General features: G+C 45.9%; 3 protein-coding genes across 5 annotated transcripts in view; all 3 read right to left on the bottom strand.

Annotated features, from left to right (window-relative positions):
- The window catches only part of osbp2a (oxysterol binding protein 2a), a 22451-nt gene extending 15482 nt beyond the window's left edge, over positions 1 to 6969 (bottom strand). The window contains exons 1-2 of the mRNA XM_077020435.1: positions 6414 to 6969; positions 5419 to 5624 (exon numbers count right to left, since the gene is read on the bottom strand). Of these exons, the coding sequence (XP_076876550.1) occupies positions 5419 to 5624; positions 6414 to 6574 (367 nt within the window). The 5' untranslated portion in view covers positions 6575 to 6969. The remainder of the gene's footprint in view (positions 1 to 5418; positions 5625 to 6413) is intronic.
- A 652-nt stretch (positions 6970 to 7621) lies between these two features.
- Positions 7622 to 18762, bottom strand: ewsr1a (EWS RNA-binding protein 1a). Of its 2 annotated transcripts, none has more exons than XM_077020440.1 (16): positions 18651 to 18762; positions 17133 to 17169; positions 16825 to 16876; positions 16573 to 16708; positions 16269 to 16488; positions 15838 to 16139; positions 15282 to 15486; positions 12409 to 12446; positions 11687 to 11704; positions 11488 to 11603; positions 11191 to 11320; positions 10825 to 10944; positions 10523 to 10664; positions 9020 to 9114; positions 8151 to 8403; positions 7622 to 8029 (listed from the first exon to the last, which is right to left on the bottom strand). In XM_077020440.1, the coding sequence occupies exons 1-16, from the start codon at positions 18664 to 18666 to the stop codon at positions 7990 to 7992; spliced, it is 1920 nt and encodes a 639-aa protein (XP_076876555.1). In that variant the 5' UTR covers positions 18667 to 18762; the 3' UTR covers positions 7622 to 7989. The 2 variants fall into 2 exon arrangements, with proteins under 2 accessions (XP_076876555.1, XP_076876554.1); XM_077020439.1 differs by having other exon boundaries at positions 16573 to 16711; positions 18651 to 18761.
- Positions 18763 to 20039: 1277 nt separating this feature from the next.
- atp6v0a2a (ATPase H+ transporting V0 subunit a2a) overlaps positions 20040 to 22500 on the bottom strand; it is a 12717-nt gene continuing 10256 nt past the window's right edge. For both annotated transcript variants that reach the window (XM_077020442.1, XM_077020441.1), the window contains exons 17-20: positions 22421 to 22500; positions 21925 to 22042; positions 21564 to 21735; positions 20040 to 20911 (exon numbers count right to left, since the gene is read on the bottom strand). The exon at positions 22421 to 22500 is cut by the window's right edge and continues 31 nt beyond it. In XM_077020442.1, the coding sequence (XP_076876557.1) occupies positions 20809 to 20911; positions 21564 to 21735; positions 21925 to 22042; positions 22421 to 22500 (473 nt within the window). In that variant the 3' untranslated portion in view covers positions 20040 to 20808. The remainder of the gene's footprint in view (positions 20912 to 21563; positions 21736 to 21924; positions 22043 to 22420) is intronic.

Here is a 22500-nt window from a genome sequence, read left to right on the forward strand (position 1 = left end):
TACAGGCAGACAGGGTACAGACAGGAAGTACAGATTGGCAGAGCACAGAGAGGATATAGAAAGTTTGCAAACAACAGGTAGACAGCATACAGACAGACTACATACAGTTACAGTACATGCAGTTGTCACAGTAGGCCGGACCGGCTCCAAGGGGGAACCGCCCACTTCACTACGTTCCACCTCTCGCACACTCCCCAGATGCCAATCAAAACCCACCTACCAATCATTCAATTATCACTGCTCATTATCACGGGCACCTGTACCTCATCCCTCTGGCTCCCTATATAAGCCCACAGGTCCTGCTGAACCTCGCTGAGCTACCACTTACAGGCCAAGTTAGATGTGACTGCTGACTGAGTTTTGAGTTTTTGAGTTACACTCATGCTACGCTCCTCTGTCTGTTTGTATATTATTGAGTGTTGAGTTGTGTTGTGTCTACAATGGAGATGAACATTAAACAAGACCCAGCAGAACCTCCCGTGTGCTTCTGTCACCGTTACAGCACTCATTGCAGTGGTCATAAGAAATAGATGTATTAATATTTCAGAGTAGTATTAATGCTTTGATGTCATTTGGATGTACAGGCTGAAAGCCACGACCAGGGACCACAGCTGAAGCTCAGAGCATACATGTTTCCTGCAGAGTGGAGATGTACACCATCTTCACACACCGGACGTGCACATCGAGCGTGTCTGCCAGCCCTGTCGTGTTTGGCTTGGCTACAGACATGTAGACAACATGGCTACATCTCTGCCAGCTAACCCTCAGCTCCCTGATGACATGAACATTAATTTGTTAATTAGTGAACCACAACTACTTATTAATTAGCAGAAAGCTTTACCAATTAGTAGGGTAATTTTAAAAAATGTAACTTAAAAAGTGAGTATGTTATCAATATTCTAAAGAAAGAATTTTGTGAATTGTAAGTTTATTTTGTAGGAATTTACAGCAGAATTTACAGTTCTGCGTTAATAAAAGACTTCTAAACTACGTCTAGATACACATGTACTACAATTACTTGGAACTCCAGGTCATAACCTAGATCAACACACACAGGCTGGTCTGCATATGGCATTACATCTGCACCATGACATTACGCAGAGGGGAATACAGAGGGAGGGGGAAAGGGAGAAACTGAGGAAGAAAGGTAGAAAGAGAGGAGAGGAGAGGCAGAGATTAGATGAGAGGAGAAAGGAGAAAAGAAAAGAGGAGAGAGAAGAGGAGAAAAGAGAAGAGAAGACTAGAGGAGGAGAGGAAGAGAGAAGAAGAGGAGATAAAAAGGAGGAGAGGAGAAACAGGCACATAGAAATAGAGAATTACACAAGGGCACAATAGGATGACAATGTAGAGGAAAAGAAAATGAGAAAAGCCAGAATCCCCCATAGGACACTAACTCAGCTGTGTGGATAAGGCTGGACCAGAGTACATGTTCATCCAGTCTGTATGACTCATCCAGCAGGAACCACACCTCAACATGTAGTACAGTGACACCTCAACACATCAACACAGAACACCAGGACACAGTATTACCACAGTCTGACATTACTAACCCCTCAACATGTGGTACAGTAACACATCAACACAGAACACCAGGACACAGTATTACCACAGTCTGACATTACTAACCCCTCAACATGTGGTACAGTAACACATCAACACAGAACACCAGGACACAGTATTACCACAGTCTGACATTACTAACCCCTCAACATGTGGTACAGTGACACCTCAACACATCAACACAGAACACCAGGACACAGTATTACCACAGTGTGACATTACTAACCCCTCAACATGTAGTACAGTGACACCTCAACACCTCAACACATCAACACAGAACACCAGGACACAGTATTACCACAGTCTGACATTACTAACACTTCAACATACAATACATTGATGCAACACTTACAACCACAACACATATCAACCCTAATCCTAATCCAACACAATACTGACATATCAGCACAGTATTACCATAATCCATCCCATTACTAACAAATCGACACAGTATTACCACACAGACCAGGGTCACATTACTTACACCTCCACAAAGTTTTACCACACTCCATCACATTACTCACACCTCGCATATTTTTAACATACAATGTCACATTAGCAACATCTCCACACTACAGCACAGCGCTAATACAGCGGAACAGAACAACTGCAAGACAGATACTTACAGGAAAAGAGCGAACAGCTATATAAGAGAAGAGAGATAGGGCAGGAGAAAGTGACTGAGTGAAAGAAAAGAGGAAAAAAGGAGATGAGCAAGAGAGAGGGAGAACACGAGAGAAAGAGAGGGAGAGAGTGTGTTTGTGTATGTGAGAGAGGGAGAGAGAGAGAGAGAGAGAGAGAGAGAGAGAGAGAGAGGGAAAGAGAGAGAGGGAAAGTAAGAGAACCCAATTTCCACCTTGAATTAAAACTGAGAAGAGAGGGAAAGAGGGTAGACAAATGATGACAATGTCTACAATGATGGGTAGACAAAGAGAAAGAGGGAGAGAGAGATGAAGGGAGAGGGAGACTAAGAGAAAGAGACAGAGAGAGATGAAGTGAGAGGGAGATTAAGAGAAAGAGAGACAGAGAGAGATGAAGTGAGAGGGAGAGCAACCGACGTGTGCCCTTAATCTGCTTAGTTATTCTCATTAATAATCTGTTGATCTATGATCTATTGTGAAATCAAAAGCCGTCTGTGGAATGGAAAGACACATAAACACATAGACACCGTACACCAACTGTGACAGTGTATTACACATCCATATTACCTTGTGATTAAAGGAGCCATTCATGACAGATTCTTTCTCACAACTAACTGGACTAATGCACTGAAAATATAAGCACAGTAACCAAACAAGCCTGCCTAAAGATGACCACTCAAGAGACTGACCGCTGTTTGCTCTAGAATGAACCACTCTGGGTTCCAGAACGGACCCCTGTGTGCTCTGGAAAGTACTGATCTGTGTTCTAGAGTTTCCTGGACCTAAGAGCAGATGTCCAGTAGCCTACAGGTGATGGAACCAAAGCACCAGCATCCAGCCAAGCACTGGGTGAAGCTTCGGGTGTAGCTCTGAGCACTAATCACACGCAACCACAACCACAGAGCTGGTACCAGCAGAGCAGAGCAGCAGCAGACTAGGTAAAACACACACACACACACACACACACACACACACACACACACACACACACACACACACACACACACACACACACAACACACACACACACACACAACACACACACACACACACACACACACACACACACACACACACACACACACACACACAACACACACACACACACACACACACACACACACACACACACACACAACACACACACACACACAACACACACACACACACACACACACACACACACACACACACACACACACACACACACAACACACACACACACACACACACACAACACACACACAAACACACACACATACACACGACACCACAAACATCCACCTATTCACACACAAACATACACAATAGTGTTATAAAGATACACAATTGTGTTGTAAACATCTATGTGTCTGCGGTACTCAAAGGAAACCTCCAATAAAGGAAAACCAATTAAACCAGAGTTTAGAAAAATGCACAAATGATCACATTTCACAACAGCTGAATTAGCCAATATGAATAATACATGATCATTTCCCAGAGACACATATCTGCAAAGCTGGAGAACAAACACACAGGCTGCAGTGTCCTTGTGATATTTTCTCATCTACAGAACCTTCTGAACTCTAGCTGGCGGACGCCCGTGACGGTGTTCTGCTATCAGATGTCTGTGTTCCCTGCAGCACAGGAAGCGCTGATACTCACCGAGGGCTGCGGGCTGAGAGCTGTGTGAACCCCAGCCTGCTGTCAGGAGAGAGGAGCGCTCGCTTACTTCTGAGCCATTCACCTCCTCACACTGACGTCCATCTGCTCCCCCCCTCCCTCCCTCCCTCTCCTGCCTTTCTCTCTCTCTCTTTACCCTTCTCTTTCTCAACCCCCCCATTCCTCTCTTCCTACACAGAGAAGGTGGAGTTAACACACCAGGCCGTCATTTCATTCAGTAGTGTGAGATCATGCAACACGTACACACAGACGCACAGGATGAAGAAGAGGATATTGTTCAGATATGGGCATTTCTGTTACGTGGGGAAATCATTAATCCCACAGATCCGAAATTTAAAAAAAGAAAAAACTAGACCCATCACAGCTGTCAGCGGTGCTGCATGGCCAGTGGGCTTCTGCAAATGAAACAACCCTCATTAAGCAACAATGAAATAACCAAGCTGGTATGTCTAAAAAGCTGAGTGATAATACTGAGACGCTCCAGCACCATGGCACCATGGACCTCCATGATCCAGTGTGAGTGGAGAGTAGGGGGTGGGGGGGCTGAAGTGTGTAATTCTGTAACATGTACGCCATCTGCAGGCAAATAGCTGTAAAGACGGCCGCAGCCAAACAAGACCGCAGCTGCGATTTTACCCTTGTGGTAGGATGTAACCAATTAAACAAATCCTCCGAGTCTAACGCTCTCTCTCCTCCCACTCAGTTAAACGGGTCTGCTGTCCCAGCAATGCGCTAGAATGAATTTGCACCACGAGGTCACTTCGCTAAACGAGCGTCTTCAATCCTCTCAGTGTAGAAATGTCACGCCAGGTTCCATCATCTCGCCTAACTTGATCTGCACTGATCTACACCCTGCTCAGCTCCTGGCCGCAGAAGCCTTTGTTTATGCCAAGTGATTTCCTTGGTAGAAGAGAACAGCTTTACTTTACCACAGGAAATCTGCTTCTGACTCCTCGCAGAAGACATCAGACAGATCGGACAGGTCACGCAAATCAGACTCTCAGGCAGGAAAACCAATCAGACCAGCTTTCTTTTGTAGCTACTGCTAACTTCAAATGTTGTGAGTCCAAATGTGAAGTGAAGATGGAGCAGAGATGGCCATCTGATGAGGAGGACGTTCTGAACCGAGAAGGGAGACGTTCCTGTAACGTTCGAGTTGAGGGAGCGGTGGAGAACTGAGGGATAACATCAAAGTGACAGGCTGAACATTTGCGCATGACTCTTCCAGAATAAACCTGGGTAAAGCCCGCATGAAAGAAGACTGCAGGTGTTATCACCATCCATGCTGCAGATGTGATATCATACACAAACTGCTATTACATGAGCTTTTTAAATGTAACTCAGTCTGACTGATTAGCATCGCTGCTCCTGACAATCAACTTTGTTAGAGAGTTCAGTTAAAATTCTATTCTATTCTATTCTTCCTCCAGTCAATCAGTACTGATCATAGTGTTTGCCTTATCTGAACTCTACCATAATGTTCATCTGCAACAGGACTGTTGAAAACACTGAACTGGACACGACCCTGCAAACACTGGGGGGGGGGGGTCCTTACCTGATTGGTGCATCATCTGAGTGGCGTTCGCTTTGGCCTGCTGCAGGGCAGAAACCCACCGCTGACACTCCCCCTCCGAACTGGCCTTTAGGTGGTAGCTCCGCCCCCCGCTCGTCAACACCAGGTGACAGGTGTCGCCCACCTCTATGTGTACCGTCGCCAAGGTGATGGTGCCACGGCAGGTGTGTGCCATCTCTGCCTGAGTCCTGCATACACACACACGCGCGCGCGCATGTTAGAACCATTCATTCACATCAAATACACATGAATAATTTAACTGCTGCACGTAAGAAGACTTTAAGCGCAGGTGGTGATGAATACAATATGACCCTGTTACCGCGAGGATGACCCGTTTTTGCCCCGTGTCACACGCACACGGCCTCGTTGGCAGGTAAGAATAAAGGCCGATGAAAGACTAATACATGAGCAGCACTTTATCAGGTCGCCGCACATGTTTTTGAATGGTTCTGTGGAAAACAGGGTTCATTAAAGCACGGATACTTCTCCATCCCTGATGCACTTGGTCTGTACACAACTGCCGATGGCAAAATATGATTTAATTAAAAAATGATTTAAATGTCACCAGCACGTCTGATAAATGGGAAAACATTGCTGCAGGCGACCAGTAAACACCACAAACGCCTGACACACGTTTTCATTTTCTTTCATGATTTCTTGCTACAGACACGCTACTACGTGATCGGATATTAGCTTAATAAATAAAATAAAATAAACAACGAACAGCTTTGAAACTTTTCCAGTAACTCAGAGCGTCTCATCCCCAAAAAGGTAATAATGGTCAAGACAGGTCATGGATATTAGGTCACATTAGACTACACCAGCCATCACTGCGTATTGATCACGGAAGGAAGGTACTGAAAGAAAACAGGATACGTGTTAGAAAAACAACAGAGAATCCAAACGTGCTGCTGAAAAGCCCAGTTGGGTCGTGGCGACTGCAGATGAACCCACTAGGTATGGCGAAGCTGGGTTACCTGTAGTAGGACAGAAGGCCGTTCCTGAGGACGAACCACCGGCGCTGGTAGCCCTTCAGATAGTTGGTCCATTTAAAAAGCCATCCTTTGTAAGTATCGGAACCGGGACCTTGTGTATCTGAAGATACGGGGGACGGGAGGCTTTTGACGGGTTCGTTCATGTTCCTCACGCTCTGACGCCACTGGGTGAATCTGTGAGCGGGCGAACAGCTGCGGACGGGACCGTTTAAAGATGCGACGTGTTCCCTCTACTCCACATCTCTACATCTGCTCCACCTCACCGGCTGCGTGGTGCCGAGCGTCTGTGGGACAGGGATCTTTCTTCTTAGAGGGACTTAAAATGTGTGTCATCCTGCGAAATCAGCATCGCTTCCCTTATCAGAGGCGGAGCTCACAGTTAGAGGAATGATGGAAATGTACGAGGGGAAATATCGTACAGTACGAGGGGAAATATCGCGTCCTGCTGGGTGACGTAGTTTGATCGCCAAAAACGACGCAAAGCGCCGAACAGCGGGACTCTGCAATGTGACGTAAAGGTCGTAGATCTCAAGAATAAAAATGCACGAAATTAAGATCATGAGCCGAATATTACTAGTATGAAATTTACGAGGCGGCTGGGAGGCATTTTTAACGAACATGACTCGCAATTTTTCTATGACGGCAAGACTTTTAGACACCCCCCCCCCCCCCCTCACCAAACGAAAGTATCCGGGATCCACTAAAACGACACTCAGGTGATGGTGCCAGAATAACTACACATGGCGTAAATTATGCAGTTCGGTTTTGAGTCGAGATGGTTTCTTAACCTAGATATTTAAAAAACGCACAGTAGGGATCTCAGAGGCAGTGAGCTGGGTGCCGAGGCTCAGAAAATGTTAGCTTTTCTTTAGCAATTTCAAGTGTTGAAATTAATAACGAAATGAATCGTAATTGTATATTTTATATTTGACCAGAAGATGGCAGTGTGCACTATTCTATACTATACCACCCCTCTCTTCCCCTCCAAACTCCAGGCTGAATGGATGGACCCCCACACATTTTCACCTCACCAAATCTGGCACTCACCCTAACGTAGAGGATCCTAAACTTTACCTAGTTTTGATCGATGTTCCCATGAACCGTCTTTGCATAACATACATTCATGCAAAATAATTGACAAGGTTTTTGCTCCTAAAGTGAACACTAAAAAGAGGACTGAGAGCTTGGACTAATTGCCATTTTTTAATCCAACATTTTATACAGGGAGAGGGCAGGTCAAAACAAAACAGGGTACTCAGCGTAAAAATAAAAAAAGTTTGTTCCACAATAAACATTTTGCACAAACTCTGCCTGTACACTGAACATGCATGGAGTCTGGATTCACCATCAGCTGGCAACCAGAACAAGGAGCACAAAAAGGACGTAAATAAAACAGATGAACTAAAACAAAGCATTAGAAATAAAAAATAAAAAGGTTACTGAGGACTACTTGGAGCGCAGTCACAATTCCCATACTAACCATTATAAATATGGAATTACAAGTTTAAAATCTTTTGCATGGAAAAAATGTGTGTGGGGTTGTGGGGAGATTCCATTCTTAGTACGGTCTGTCCCTCCTCTCCTGACGGTGCTCTCCCCTGAGTAAAAAAAGACAATCAAGCATTAGTTCATTTATATATATCCTCAGTAAATCCCAATTAGAATTTTTTGGTCTCCATATATACCTGATCTGGGAACAGTTAAATGAGAATTACTCACTTCATATCCATCATCTTGCCAGGCGGTCCCATTCCCCGCCCCCTTCGTCCCATGTCATCCATGGGAGGGCCGCCTCTGCCCCTCCCACCAAATCCACCTCTGTCCATTCCACGGCCACCTCGGAAGCCCCCGCCACGGTCACCGCCTCGGCCACCGCGGAAGCCGCCGGGTCCCCCCGGACCTCCAGGCCCTCCCCGGTCCATGCCACGACCTCCACGCATGCCGCCCGGACCCCCACGACCACGGTCACCACCTGCGCAGCACAGCAGCTGGTGAGCACTCACTGTAGCAGCTTCTTAAATAATGAGAGGTCTCAGAGGGATAGATTCAACACTTTAGTCCTTGAATCCTAATTCTGCTTTGTCCCGTCACACTCGTCAAAACCAGCCTTAGGTGAGGCTGTAGATCTGCAGTACGTGGCCTCCAATAGGACCGAGGGACACTTACACTCCTATACCAGAAGCCACCAGGGCACTCGGCCTCACCGTTAGCCCCGTCACCAACAAGGAACCAGAACCAATGTTTGCTAGAACAAAGGATGCATCACCAGCAGAAGGTGTGTCCTGGTGCACAGGCGAGGGGTGTGTGACTGAAAAAGCTGTGTGTATTAATTGTAAAGTGATCTTGTGTCCTTTGAGAGGCGTAAATGTGACGTCATTCATTCGAGGGTTCTCGAAACCTACATATTATGGTGGAAATGCAAGGAAAGGTTCCAGATTAGGTTCGTGAACTGGAATGGTCCCTTGGTGGTGGAAAAGGGCTGTGTGTAGTGCAACACCCTCCTGCCCCAATACAGCACATTCAGCTCCCAGCAGGTCACTGTGAGACCCAGGCCAAGAGCAGGAGAAACACCAGCCCAGTGTGCGTACCTGGAGGGAAAGGAGGAGGTCCGAATCCTTCAGGTTTGGGTGCCTTGCACTGGTTACACTCCATCCGCCAGGCAAAGTTCTGGTTACCACAGCCACTGTCAAAACAAAGAGCATCAATCAAGGGAAAACTGCACCTGGACATACACTACTGTATATGGCCAAAAGTATTCACACACCTATCCAAATTATCGGAATCAGGAGTTCCAATCACTTCCATGGCCACAGGTGTATAAAATTAAGCAGATAGGCATACAGAATGGGTCGCTCTCAGGAGCTCAGAGAATTCCGATGTGGAACTGTGGTAGGATGCCACCTGTGCAATTAATCCAGTCATGAAATTTCCTTGCTCCTAAATATTCCATAGTCAACTGTCAACTGTATTATAAGAAAATTGAAGTGTTTGGGAATGACAACAACTCAGCCACGAAGTGGTATGCCACAAACTAACGGAGTGGGGTCAGCGGATGCTGAAGCACATAGTGGAAAGAGGTCACCAACTTTCTGCAGAGTCAATCACAACAAACATCCAAACTTCACGTGGCCTTCAGATTAGCTCAAGAACAGTGCGCAGAGAGCTTTATGGAATAGATTTCCATGGTTGAGCAGCTGCATCCAAGCCACACATCACCAAGTGCAATGCAAAGCGTCGGATGCAGTGGTGTAAAGCACGCAGACACTGGACTCTAGAGCAGTGGAGGAGCGGTCTCAGTGACAAATTGCACTTCTCCATCTGGCAATCTGTTGAACAAGTCTGGGTTTGGTGGTTGACAGGAGAATGGTACTTGTCTGACTGCGTTGTGCTAAGTTTAAAGTTCGGTGGAGGGGGGGGATTATGGTGTGGGGTTGTTTTTCAGGAGCTGGGCTTGGCCCCTTAGTTCCAGTGAAAGGAACTCTCAATGCTTGAGTACAATTCCAAGCTCCCAACTTTGTGGAAACAGTTTGGAGCTGGCCCCTTCCTCTTCTAACATGACTGTGCACTGGTGCTAAAGAAAGAAATGGATGGCAGAGTCTGGTGTGGATGAACTTGACTGGCCTGCACAGGGTCCTGACCTCAACTCAATAGAACCAGTTGCACAAACATATGTGATCAACTGCCTTGTGAATGAATCATTTCTTACAAATCTCTAGCTTAGCGCTGCTAGCTCTGCAAGAAGCTTTGTGCTGGGCTAAAGAACTGAGCGTGTGCGCTCTGATTAGGTAATGTGTCCGCTTGTTGGTTGTGCTGGAAGTCTTTTCTACATACCAGTTTAAGACTTTAAAAAGAGTTTAGATATGGTTAAGTGTTCTCAGTAACCTGAGCCCGGAGGAAATACTCCAGTAAGTGCTGAGAAACATTCAGGTTTTCAAATACTTCATGCCAGGTTTGTTGACAAGTTCAGGTTAGGTCTGTGTGCATTGGATCCAGACAGTGACTAGCAAAGGGGCTAGAGGACCAAGCAGTGTGATACAGAGGGAGAGAGAGAATGAATGAGCAGGATTGTGTGTGTGTGCGTCAGAGCTTACGCATTGGGGCACTGCCAGTCTCCTGCACGCTGCTGCATGTTCCCGCCCGACGGTCCTCCGCGGCCCATGCCTCGCGGGCCACCACGGGGTCCAAACACGCCTCGCTCGCCACCACGCCCCATACCACCACGACCCATCATCCCTGCAGGGGACACCAGCTCTTTACCAGCTCTACACTGCATGCTTAAAACATTGTACACATTTCCAGTAACTACTGAAAAAGATGATTTGGGTCTTGTGTGCTGTTGTATGCATTAGGGCGACTACAGCCAGACACACTAAAAAGGTTTTTTGGTGCATACCTCCTCGGGTCATCATGCCCCCACGGTCCCCTCTCATGGGCATACCCCCACGCATCATCCCCATCGTGGGCTTCCGACGCGCCATCGACACCTTCAGCTTCTTCCCCTGGAAGTCCTTACCTGGACACCAGCACAGGAGCACACGTTTATGCCTCACACTCGCAGCAATTTCGCGAGATGAACGACGTGCGTCAGGAGTGACCGCCAGCTTTCGGACTGTACGTTTAACTGCTGTGCCCGTGTTTGGACGCAAACGTCTAAACTTGTATACAGAGGCAAACATCAACGGACAGTGACAATTCCAAATGGTACTGGGAGTTCTGTTGCACTTGATCAATAAGCCACAGGAGGTGGACCGGCACCTACCGTCGAACCATTCCACCGCGGCCTTGGCAGCGGGAGGGTCCTCGTAGGAAAGGGTGGCATCACCCTTCGGTTTGCCCGTCTCCTTGTCTGTATAGATGTTTACAGCAGGAAGGCCAGTACGCTTGTTTATCTAGAGAAACAATCATAAAAGGTGATCAATGATCTCAGCATTTGCACAAAGGGGTCTGATATTCGGATGCAACAACTGCTGGTGGCAGAGAGTCTGTACTGAAACATGAGATGGCAGGAAGACCAAAGCTCAGGTGCACAGGGAGCCCCAGGCACAGCTACACACACCTTGATGATGCCGCTGTGTTTGAAGAAGTCAGCCACTTCATCCAGCGTAGCGTTCTCAGTCAGGCCGGTGATGTAAATCGTGCTGTTCTCAGAGTCATCCTGCTCCTCTGGACGGCCTACAGGCGCACACGGACCACAGTCAGCATCCAGGTGGGCAGAACCACAATCACAATCACAACCTGAAGAAAGCTGGGCTTACCCATGTCTGGTTCTGGTCCTGATAAAGGTAAGGGAGGAGAAGGAGAGAGAGAGGAAGAGAGAAGTTAGTCTACACGCCTCACTTCCTGTGCACCTGACAAGACCGTGCTACCAACTCCAGGTAAAAGATTCCCCAGGTAACCATGTCACTGGTACACTTGGTCCTCTGAGCATTCAAAACCAAGAGGGAAAAAAAATACCATTGTGTTACACTCCACAGAGTAGTGGTTTGAATTTTATAGCCTAAAGTATTCAAAGGGAATCTATTAAAAACACCCAATATTCCTAAACTTAATTTTCATTTTTCTTTTTTTGGGTAAGTGTGCCAACAATACAAAAAAATAAACCTTTGAAACCCAGAATTCCAAATTAAACTCCACACCTTAATTTCAAAGGAAATAAATCCATACTGACAATGTAATGAACAGTCAGTTACCATTACATCCTAAATATGTTACAACACTTGGGAGAAGGAGTTTGTTTGGTTTTTGTTTTTACCCATAACACTTTTAACTGCATCAACCCTCTCAACCAATGGATAATCGTTCATGAAAACCCTTAAAATGCTAGCCAGCAGTGTGTGTCTTTGTATAAGCGTTTTCACAAAGAAATCAAAACTCCCCTCAGTAACAATCAAATACCCATGAAAGGTGGAAGCACGAAAAACAAACATTCACTTTGTGATCTAGTGTATATGCTCTTATAATTCTCGTTAAAACTTACCACCGGGCTTAATGAAGCCACCTCTGTCTCCAGCGATGCTGGGGGGGGAATAGGCGGAGATATGAAGCCGATTTTCCCTTAAAAAGTCACTTCAGGACCACAAAAGGGGGGTTACGGGGGGAGGGAGACTGTACATTTCTGACTCTGCAACCTCCCCAACAAGGCACCCTTAACCCCAACTCTAGTTACAATGTCTCTAACACTTGGGAGGTGGGGTGGGGGGCCGTGAGATCTATTACTCTAATGACAAATGCTTTTCGTTTAATAAAGTGCTTTACATATTAGTGGCTGAACAATGACTAGGTTGTAAATGTTAGAAAATAACATCAGGGCTGGGGTCTTTATTACCACAGGGTTGGAAAAAAAAACCCTTATTTAGTTTTAAATACACACAAATATGGGAAGATGTAATTGTTTCAGACACAGGCCAGCTACAGGATTACTAAACAAATTTTTAAAGATACACTAGACGAGCAAAAGCTCATGGGGGTGAATAGATGCTTTCCTGTGCTCAGCAGACGGCAAAAAGCAGCCGTGGTGCGGGATCTCTCCATGTACAGAGCACGTGTGCTGGGACAACGGGGCGTCACCGAGCAGCTCTGGCTGCGTCTGAAACAATCTGCTTACAGAAACCCGGTACAGGCACTTTCAGTCAAAAGGGAAAAAAAATGTAAACAAAAACAAAAAACAAGGATACCATAATACACACGATTTTTGTTTGTTAACAAATGCCTCTAAGATATTTACACAAAGTATAAAGGCTATCAAAGATCAACATGAAAGTTACCATTACAAGGTTTTAGGGTTGTGGTTTTTTTTTTTTTTTTTTTTGTTAAAAAACAGAATTCTTTTGCTTTCCCCCAGGCGTGTAAAGACACTTGACCCACGTCTCCACTTTAAATGATGATCAACTCTTTATGTCCCCATTTGAAAAGGCTGCTGGCCCACACTGAACTGAGCAGCAGTACTGTAAAAGTACTGCTCTGTTAACATGGTCTCACTTTGTTACCTGCAGCGTATAAATGCGACAAAGCATGTTAAAGAAAAAATTGCTCATTCACTTCACAAGAGACAAATGCAATAATCACTTTATCAAATATTTACTGATAAAAAATATTACTCCCAAAACTGAGAGGGGAAAAAGAAAATGGATGCAGCGTGTGTGTTAACAGGTGTAAACTGCTGGGAGTCCACTAACTACTAACAAAGCCAGAGGAAGCTCTCTTACCCAAGGGGAGAAGTTACACTGCTAATTTGAGTGTTGATTACAAAATCAAGTTCAAAAATCAGATTCCTTGGGAATACGTTGAAATGATATTTGTGATGTTTTCAAAACACTGCATTCACTTTCAAAGACCACCGATTCATCTCAAAAACTGGATTATATGTAAACTTTGAGAAGTATTTTATACCCTTTTGGAAACATTTTCAAAAGCTTCAAAACCTTTTGCACACCCTTAATCTGGAGGGGAATACAAAAACAAATATGAACACTATGCCATGTTTAGTCTTTTTTTCCCCCTTTGACACTTCCAAAACAGATTTCAATCTACCTACCTGCAAGAAAATTGGCCAGTGCTTCTTTCATCTTGGTTATGAGTTTACCCTTTCACAGAGGTCAATCTAACAGCATAGGGCTGTAGAGAAACCCAAGATAATTCCCTAAAACTAGAACTCAATATTATCATCCCAGGTCAATCTGAGGGTTAAGGCTCACTAAACCCCTAGGCAGCCACCAACAGTTAAAAGCTCAGGTCTCATGCCTACAACATCATATTTAACTCATGATTCTTTATGAATACATACTGTGAGAAAGATTTGTCTAAAGCTTAGTACAAACTTCTAGCTATATAAGCCTTTACCGTAGGTCATGTGACCAAGGAGAGCAGCATAAAGCCTGGTTTATACTCGACGCGCCGCAAGCGGCGCGAGGGTCCGCGCGGCGAAAATGACGTAATCGCTGTGGCTCCGCCAGTGCGCGAGGGCCTCGCGCGCTGTCGCGGCGCGAGGTCGTGCACCTCTCGAATTTTGTAACTTCGCGCGCGCGCCGCGCTTCAGCGCGATGGACAAAGTCATGTTTGCCGGGCTCATACACCTAAACAAGGTGGAATTAAAGCACTTGTACGTCACTTTAAAGGTCCATTTCAATATTTCCCAGCACGTTAAACTTAATTAAGTTAAATATTTATACACATACTCGAAATGAATCGAAATAATTCGCTTTTTTATCACATTATTTAATGGTTGTTTATTTTCAAAACGCCCAGACGTTTAACGTCTTCACGTTCTCTCATGTTTCGTCCTGGAATTACAAGAGGCTCGTATTTGTTAACGTAGCGTTTCGGACAACACTGCAAAGCCATATTTACGTTTGATGCCTGATGTGTATATATACGGTCTCTGGTCAGGTAAAAATGTTCTTTCACCGGTTTTGCATGGGATTTTTATTCTCCACTGCCACCTATCGTTTCGGAGAACACTGCAGCGACGCTCGCGAAAGTATAAACGCCTACACCGCTCGCGCAGGGTTGCGCGAGGTGGGCGGAGCCGCGCGCTGCGGTCGCTCGCGAAAGTATAAACCAGGCTTAAGGACCTTCCTGTCCATCTTGTATTTGGAACTTCAATATTTGCCTGTGTATCTATACTGTTGTTCTAGAACTGTGATCCCAGAACTACCTTGAACTGCCATCCCAGAACTAGCCTGCACCCGATTTAATTCCCAAGGTGCTACACTTCACTTCCTATAGCACAGTAAACCACACTAACTGTGGAAACCTCATTTGGGTTAATTTAGCACAACTCTCCAGTCCTGCATGGCCGTTCATAGCTCCTGTATGGAGGGGAAAAGAACAGTGTACCAAGTTCACACTTACCCCATGCCTCCACGATTCATGCCCCCACGCATTCCACTGCCTCCTCCTCCTCGCATCATGCCCCGGTCAAACCCCCCGCGGCCACGCCCACGGCTGTCCCCCCCTCCCATTCCACGGCCCTCTCCAGAGCCCCCGTAGCCACCAGAGTCTGGGCCAGAGTAGCCACCCCCTCCCATGCCGTTCTGGTGGTCCTGCCTGTAGCTACCTGCAGGATCCACACACACACACACACACACACACACACACACACACACACACACTCTTAGCTTTGGGCTGACAACAGCCAAAGATATTACAAATAGAAGTGGTCTAATACAGAAGCCAACTATCTGCATCAGACAATGAACAAAACAACTGCTCTAAAACTGGCCTTTATGCTGATCTAGCCAAAAATTATGGAAATTCTTGATATATATTTTTATTACATTTATCAGTTTTTGGTAAAAGCCATGAATTTTCATATCAGAGCATTTATGGGTTTTGATTTATGGTTTATGATCGCAACAGGAGGCATGTGCAAAACCCTCAACCCACATAATGAGTAGCACTAACTTACCATACTGACTGGGTGGTTTATAATCATTCTGGCCATATGCACTGCTGCCCTGTTGGCCATACTGACTGGCAGGAGGTTGTCCATAAGAACCAGAGGGAGGAGCATAGCTGGAGGGTGGGGCTTGTTGTTGGGGTGGGGCCTGCTGCTGGTATCCACTCTGCTGGCTGTATGAACTTTGCTGTCCATAGCCCCCTTGCTGGCTCTGGTAGCCTCCCTGCTGCTGTGAGTACGACCCCTGCTGGGGGGGCTGTGTGTAGGAGTTCTGTTCGTATCCAGAAGGGGGCTGACTACTAGCGCTGTAACTGAGGAGGACAAACTGCATCAACAGCTAGAAATGCAATCAACAAAACTGCACGCAACACTTTCACTAACCCTCCATAAAAGACGGAGAGACCCATTCACCTCCAATAACAGGAAGAAACAGGAAGTACCTGGGAGGGGCAGAGGAGGCAGGCTGTTGTCCATATCCAGGATAGGCGGGCTGGGCTCCGTAAGCAGCCTGGCTGCCATACGTGGCCTGGCTGCCTGTGGAGGAGGCAGCAGCAGCGGCTGCAGCGGCAGCAGCCGTGGAAGTGTCGTATCCCCCGGCTCCATAACCCTGCACGGGCTGGCTGTAGCCCTGAGACCCTGTGGGAGGGGCACTGTAGCCACCTACAGTCGCAGGCGCAATTTGTTAATTATAATACGATGGGGGTGGGTGATCCTCTTTTAACTCTACTACTACGAATGACTCACCGCTGGCTGGAGGCTGCTGGCCGTATGAGGACCCATAGGCTTGCTGACTGTACCCCCCAGATGTGCTGCTTGCCTGGGAGTAGGCGGAGTCCGCAGGCTGGGTATATGAGCCGTAACCCTGCTGCTGGCCGTACGACTGCTACCCAAACAGAAAAGGCTCGTGATCAGACGCACACTTCAGTTGACTTTCTAACAGGTCAGAGTGATGTAGTGTTCGACGGAGGTGTGTGGCTGAGGTGTGTGGCGCTTTACCTGGGCGCCTTGGCCGTAGGTCTGTGAGGGCTGGGCGGCGTAGGAGCCGTACCTGAACAAAGATGCACAAAATCACTTAAACCAAAATAACCTTCCTGTAATACTGGATCCTAAATGTCCCACGTTCAGGGACAGCATTTCTGGAATGGGTCCACAGCCCCACAGAGAAGCTGCACAGCAGCACAGTGTGGCCTTGTCTCGTGCTCCAGAGACAGATGAGCCACGAAAGCATCAAAATGTGCTGCTTATGCTATCAGATTTAAGCTGAGCAGCAGTTTTACAAAAAAATCAAACCCGTGTATTCTTACCCCTGCTGTCCTCCAGTCTGTCCATAACTGTTGTAATCTGAAACAACAACAAATTACTTTTAAAAAGGCAAGAAGCCATCACAGCGACCTTTATCTAGATTTTCCTGTTATGATGTCCACATCACTAAATAAACAAAAACGGTGATGGATACAGAGACATATTGCCATATAAAAACCAAACACTGATGACCAAATGCAGCCATCTTCAATAAGGGGACAAGCACCAATTCCACACATACTCAACATGATGACACATTGATTAGTACGACCCAGTCTCGGGGAGTGACATTTTCGAGTATCATAAATTAAATGTTCTTAGTGCCCAGACCATTCGTCGATTTCTCATCAAAGCGTTTCAGTAACGCTAAACACATTTATTATTAAAAATACTTAATTCATTCGGGACAAACACCCGACAAATGCAGAACATTAAATGACAAAATTGTTATGCATTTCCTTCACCAAGGTGCATCTTCTGGGTGCGTTAATTTATTCTTCTACTGTTTGGGAAATACTAGAATCCTCGACATCACACACAATCAATAAGCCGTTAAAATGTGCAATCAACCACAAAACCTTCCAAATCACCCAGTATTTCTCAGGAGAGGTAGTATCTATTCTGTGGGGTTCGTTTTACACACCACCACGTCTGTGGTGAGTTTTATAAAGTTCTCGTATCCTTCGTTCAGTGGGCAGACGCCTGCTTGCCGTTTTCCACTCTTCGTCTATCGGTTAGACAAAAGACGGTGACCCAAACAAATCTCAGCTATCTACACACATCTGTGTGCTCAACACACACACACACACACACACACACACACACACGAACAGGGAAAAATAAACGTTCCCAGCGCTGCGAGTAACGACACTTCCCAACACTAATACGAATTAAATTCACCGCTGGTTCATCCAAACACAAAGCTGGGTAACGGGCCAACGGGCCAGCTGCACGGCCGCCGTGTCGGTTGGCCGGTAAACTCGTCACACAGCCACCGACGGATTTAAAAAGCGGAATTACGAACGTACTGGCTAACCGTTAGGCAGAGTCACGGGAGGACGTTAGACACAGAATGCTACACGTCCACGTCGGTCATTTAACGTCCACCGACCCGGTTATGCAGTTAGCCAAGCCGCTAGCATCGCGGGTCACACAGCAAGCCCGCTATCTACAAATCACAGCACACGACATTATAACGGGGTCGTTCACAAACGTCTCTAATCAGTTTACATCTGATACTTAAATCTAGTGGTTTGTGGTGAATTGGTCGTGTCGCCGCACACCCCGTTCTGGATGTAGCCAGGGGCCGTTAGCTTAGCCAGCAGCGTTACCACGCACCGGTCGCTATGAGGGAAACTAGCCGGAGGAGCTAACTCAACGACAACGCTGTGCAAGAAAAAACGATTGTGTGTCGTTATTATGCACAGCCGCGACGCCAACCAATTAGTCTTATAATTTTAATGTGAAACAATGCAATTTCTGCGTACAAATATGTTTTTCGCCGGCAAATATTAATTTACCTGCTGCAGACGCCATTTCGTGTACTTGCTTTTTTTCTGCCCAGTAGCAACCGGACTACAGCGCAGGCGCGAAAATTGTCTTGGGGCGCTACCATTAAGATACAACAAAACTACTATGTGTATAACGACAGATTTACTTAAAACGAGGTTTCTTTTTAGCCACTTTAGTCAAAACATGTACTATTATACCTAAACGTTAATGTAACGTTTGTATCTTCTAAGAATATGTATTCGTTTTAAACGATGAATGGATCCGTCCTTCAATTCATTAGGGGTAACCTACATTTAGCTCGTATTGGCGGGACGGGACGAAAATGGACGTTTCTCAGGGCGAGCTATAACACAATATTCGCTTCCCCAAAGCTAATCTTTTGGGGAAGCGAATGACTTCTTTGTTATTAAATACATGAATACGTCTTCTATACATCATTTTGTAAGATCAAAAAGCATTAGGTCTATGTTTAAGCATTCCTTTGAAAAGTGATTGTGATGTTCATTATATTTTACTGCTTCGCAAGATGATGCATACTGGCTGTAGGAGACAGACGGTTTCTGTAACATTCTCTAAAAAACATTAAAATGTTCTTCCTTCTTCTAATTCCCATGCAGTACATTTTTTTACTGATTATTTAGTTCTAAACTGATGTTATGTCTGCTTGTGTGTCGTCACATGCGAAGATGTCAACGGAAGCTGTTGAAAATCCATCTTTGACAGATGAATGAGCACCATCGAGTGAGATCCTCTGAAAGGCTGTGGTTCCAGTTTCTGTCGTTTTACTAAAAACAAAAGTCTGAGACATTCCAGTCTTACAGAAAGTAGTGGGTCTCCACAACAACTCAGGAGATTCCTCCCTTCAGTTTACGTGAAGGAAACATGACGTTGTGAGCAGTTATAATAAGATGACGCCTATTAACACCAAGAATTGCTTTTCCCTACAATAACTGCTCTTTCCTAGGACAGTCTAAGCCAAACTGCGAAGGAATGCTAACTTGAAACATTAGTTTAAGACACACTTTAAAAGCACTGTTGTCGTTGAAGCCACAAACGTGAACTTTAAAGGTGTGTTCCACATTGAACATAAAAATGAATGTCTGGCATTTAGTTCCTAAAGATCTAGCATCTAGAATTCCTGGACATCCAGCATATATAGTTTAGTTCCTGGAGATCTAGTGCCTGTAGAGTTTAGTTCCTGGAGAATCTTTAGAGTTTAGATCTATCTAAACATTTGATGCAGATAATCAAACCCCTCAGTTGGCCCTGCATATTAGAGATGTGCATGCTGAAAGTAAATTTCCAGGTAAATCAGGACACCACTACCTTAAAGTAAAAAAAACCTACAAATGAGAAAGATGAACCACTATCAGGACTCTGTTTTTGCAAAGTATGCTTTAATACTGTACTCCATGAAAATCTGGATGAAAACACTAGTATGACACAGACTAATGCTACATGACATGTTTACCACTTGTAAAAGTTTACCTGCAACATCACAAGTTATTTGTGTCTGCGAGAGTTTAGGAGTCATGGAGGAGATGACTAGCCAAAGTGTTCTCATTTCAGTGTAGCATACAAAACTGCGTATTGAAAAATACTTATGGCACTTTTGAAATCTGATATGATGTAAAATGCATGTGAATAAATATGGTTATCAAACAGGACTTGTATCTCTAAATATAAATATAACAGCAGGGCCAATGCTGACAAACACTTAATTAAATGGAACCAGTGCTGGTAGCCAGTGACAGATGTGCTTGAAATGTGTGAGGTCATCAGAGGCAGTTCGCTGATCCTGCTAAAAAAAAAGGAAGGGGGGCATGAGTGGAGGGGCGAGTGGGGCGTGGGAGGGAGGCGAGTGGGGCGTGGGAGGGAGGTGAGTGGGGTGTGGGAGGGAGGTGAGTGGGGCGTGGGAGGGAGGTGAGTGGGGCGTGGGAGGGAGGTGAGTGGGGCGTGGGAGGGAGGTGAGTGGGGTGTGGGAGGGAGGTGAGTGGGGCGTGGGAGGGAGGTGAGTGGGGCGTGGGAGGGAGGTGAGTGGGGTGTGGGAGGGGGGCGACACGCCCGCCCACTGCCTTCACTACTGCTGAGTCAGTGGAGGAGCGTAGGTGATGAGTCACAGTAAGCTTTGGGAGATGGGCTCAACACTGAGGCGTTCATCGCTGGTCACAGTAAGCCATCCTGCTCGAAGACAGAGGGCAGGAGAGAGAAGTCAAACGGGGCGAATTTGACACCCGTTCCACTGTAGAATTTAGTTTGAAATTCCACCCTGGAGATAAAGAAAGGTGAGAGAGGGAGAGAGAGAGAGTGTATATGTAAGTGATGACTTAACAAGACAAGTAACTGTTAAGGAATCGCTTCTGATAGATTACCGAATGAAGGTAGGAATGGATTATATACAGTGCACTGTAATGAAATATGTGCTAATCCAGATATTAAGAGAGATAAAATATAAATGGGATTACAGCAAGAGGAAATGTCCGACAGCTTGTCTACTCGTGAGTGTTTATGTGCCTTCGTGTGTTTGTGAAAGATACACAAGAGATAAAAAATTTTTGTGTGTCTGTGATGGTGTGTGTTTAAATATAAGAGTGTGTAAAACAGTATTTGAGAGTATATATGTGTGAACCGGAATCAGCTCACTGGTGCATTCATGTGTGTATGTGTGTGTGAGCACTGATTATTCTGTAAGTGTGGCTGTGTGTTCATGTGTATGTGTGTGTACAGACCATTGCAGGTGTGAGTGTGTGTGTGTGTACAGACCATTACAGGTGTGAGTGTATGTGTGTGTGTGTGTGAGTGTCTGTTTGTTTACTGACCACTGTAGGTGTGTGTGTGTGTGTGTGTGAGAGAGAGAGAGAGAGAGAGAGAGAGAGAGAGAGAGAGAGAGAGAGAGTGTGTGCTTGTGCGTGTGCACTGACCAGTGCAGACGTAGAGCGTGCAGGAAGGCAGAGAGGCCCTCCATGATCAGCAGGATGGAGACAGTAAGCAGGACAAACACACTGAAGACAGGAGCTAGTACAAGAACTCCTAGTCTAGAGCTAATCCTCAGAGCCACACGCAAAACCATCGTCCACAGCACCTCCGACAGCTCTGAAACACACACACACACACAAGCACGCGCACACACGTATGCACGCACACACATATGCAGCAATGCAAACAGAGTAAAGAACATGTGAATTGAAAATATATCACCTTCTGTATCTTGTGTGTGTGCGTGTGTGTGTGTGTGTGTGTGTGCGTGCGTGCATGTGCACGAGTGTGTGTGGGGAAACGTACGGGCATGCGCCAGACTGAGGGCCCACAAGCGCAGATAGGACGCGGTGTTGGAGATGCAGCCCAGGCAGAACTCTATGGTGTGAATAGACTGATGGAGGAAGACATCCCCAAAATCAAACTGCAAGCAAATAAACACACACAAACAAACACAAGATCATGGTTACCACAGTTACATATATGGGTTGTTCCATGTTATTTCAGGCTGTGTTGGGGTGTTCTGGGCTGTATTTGGGGTGAATCAAGCTGTGTTGGGAGCAATTCATTCAATTATTTTGGGGTAATATCAGGTGTGTTTTTGGCTGTATCGGGGGTGTTCTGGGTTATATCAGAGATATTCTAGACTGTGCTGAGGGTATTTTAGGCTGCATTGGGGTGTTCAGGACTGTGTTGCGGGTGTTTCGGCTGTGTTGGGACTGAGTCAGGTTATGCTGGAGGTGTTTCAGACTAGAGGTGTTTTGAGGGTGTTTCGGAACATTAGTCAGAGGACTACTCAGACCTCCGGTGGAAAACTCTCGCGGCCAAGGGGATCATCCAGACCTTCTTCCTCATCATGGCCCACAGAGGGTGAGAGATCAT

This window comes from Brachyhypopomus gauderio, chromosome 10 (genome assembly GCF_052324685.1).
Source record: "Brachyhypopomus gauderio isolate BG-103 chromosome 10, BGAUD_0.2, whole genome shotgun sequence".
NCBI lineage: Eukaryota > Metazoa > Chordata > Actinopteri > Gymnotiformes > Hypopomidae > Brachyhypopomus > Brachyhypopomus gauderio.

Coding starts and splice junctions, on each gene's coding strand:
- ewsr1a (XM_077020439.1), bottom strand. Junction 16,140..16,268: donor GCCTCCTCTGCCCCTCCCAG/GTACTTCCTGTT, acceptor TGTCCTCCTCAG/TTACAGCGCTAGTAGTCAGC. Junction 8,030..8,150: donor GGCAAGATGATGGATATGAA/GTGAGTAATTCT, acceptor TTTTTTACTCAG/GGGAGAGCACCGTCAGGAGA.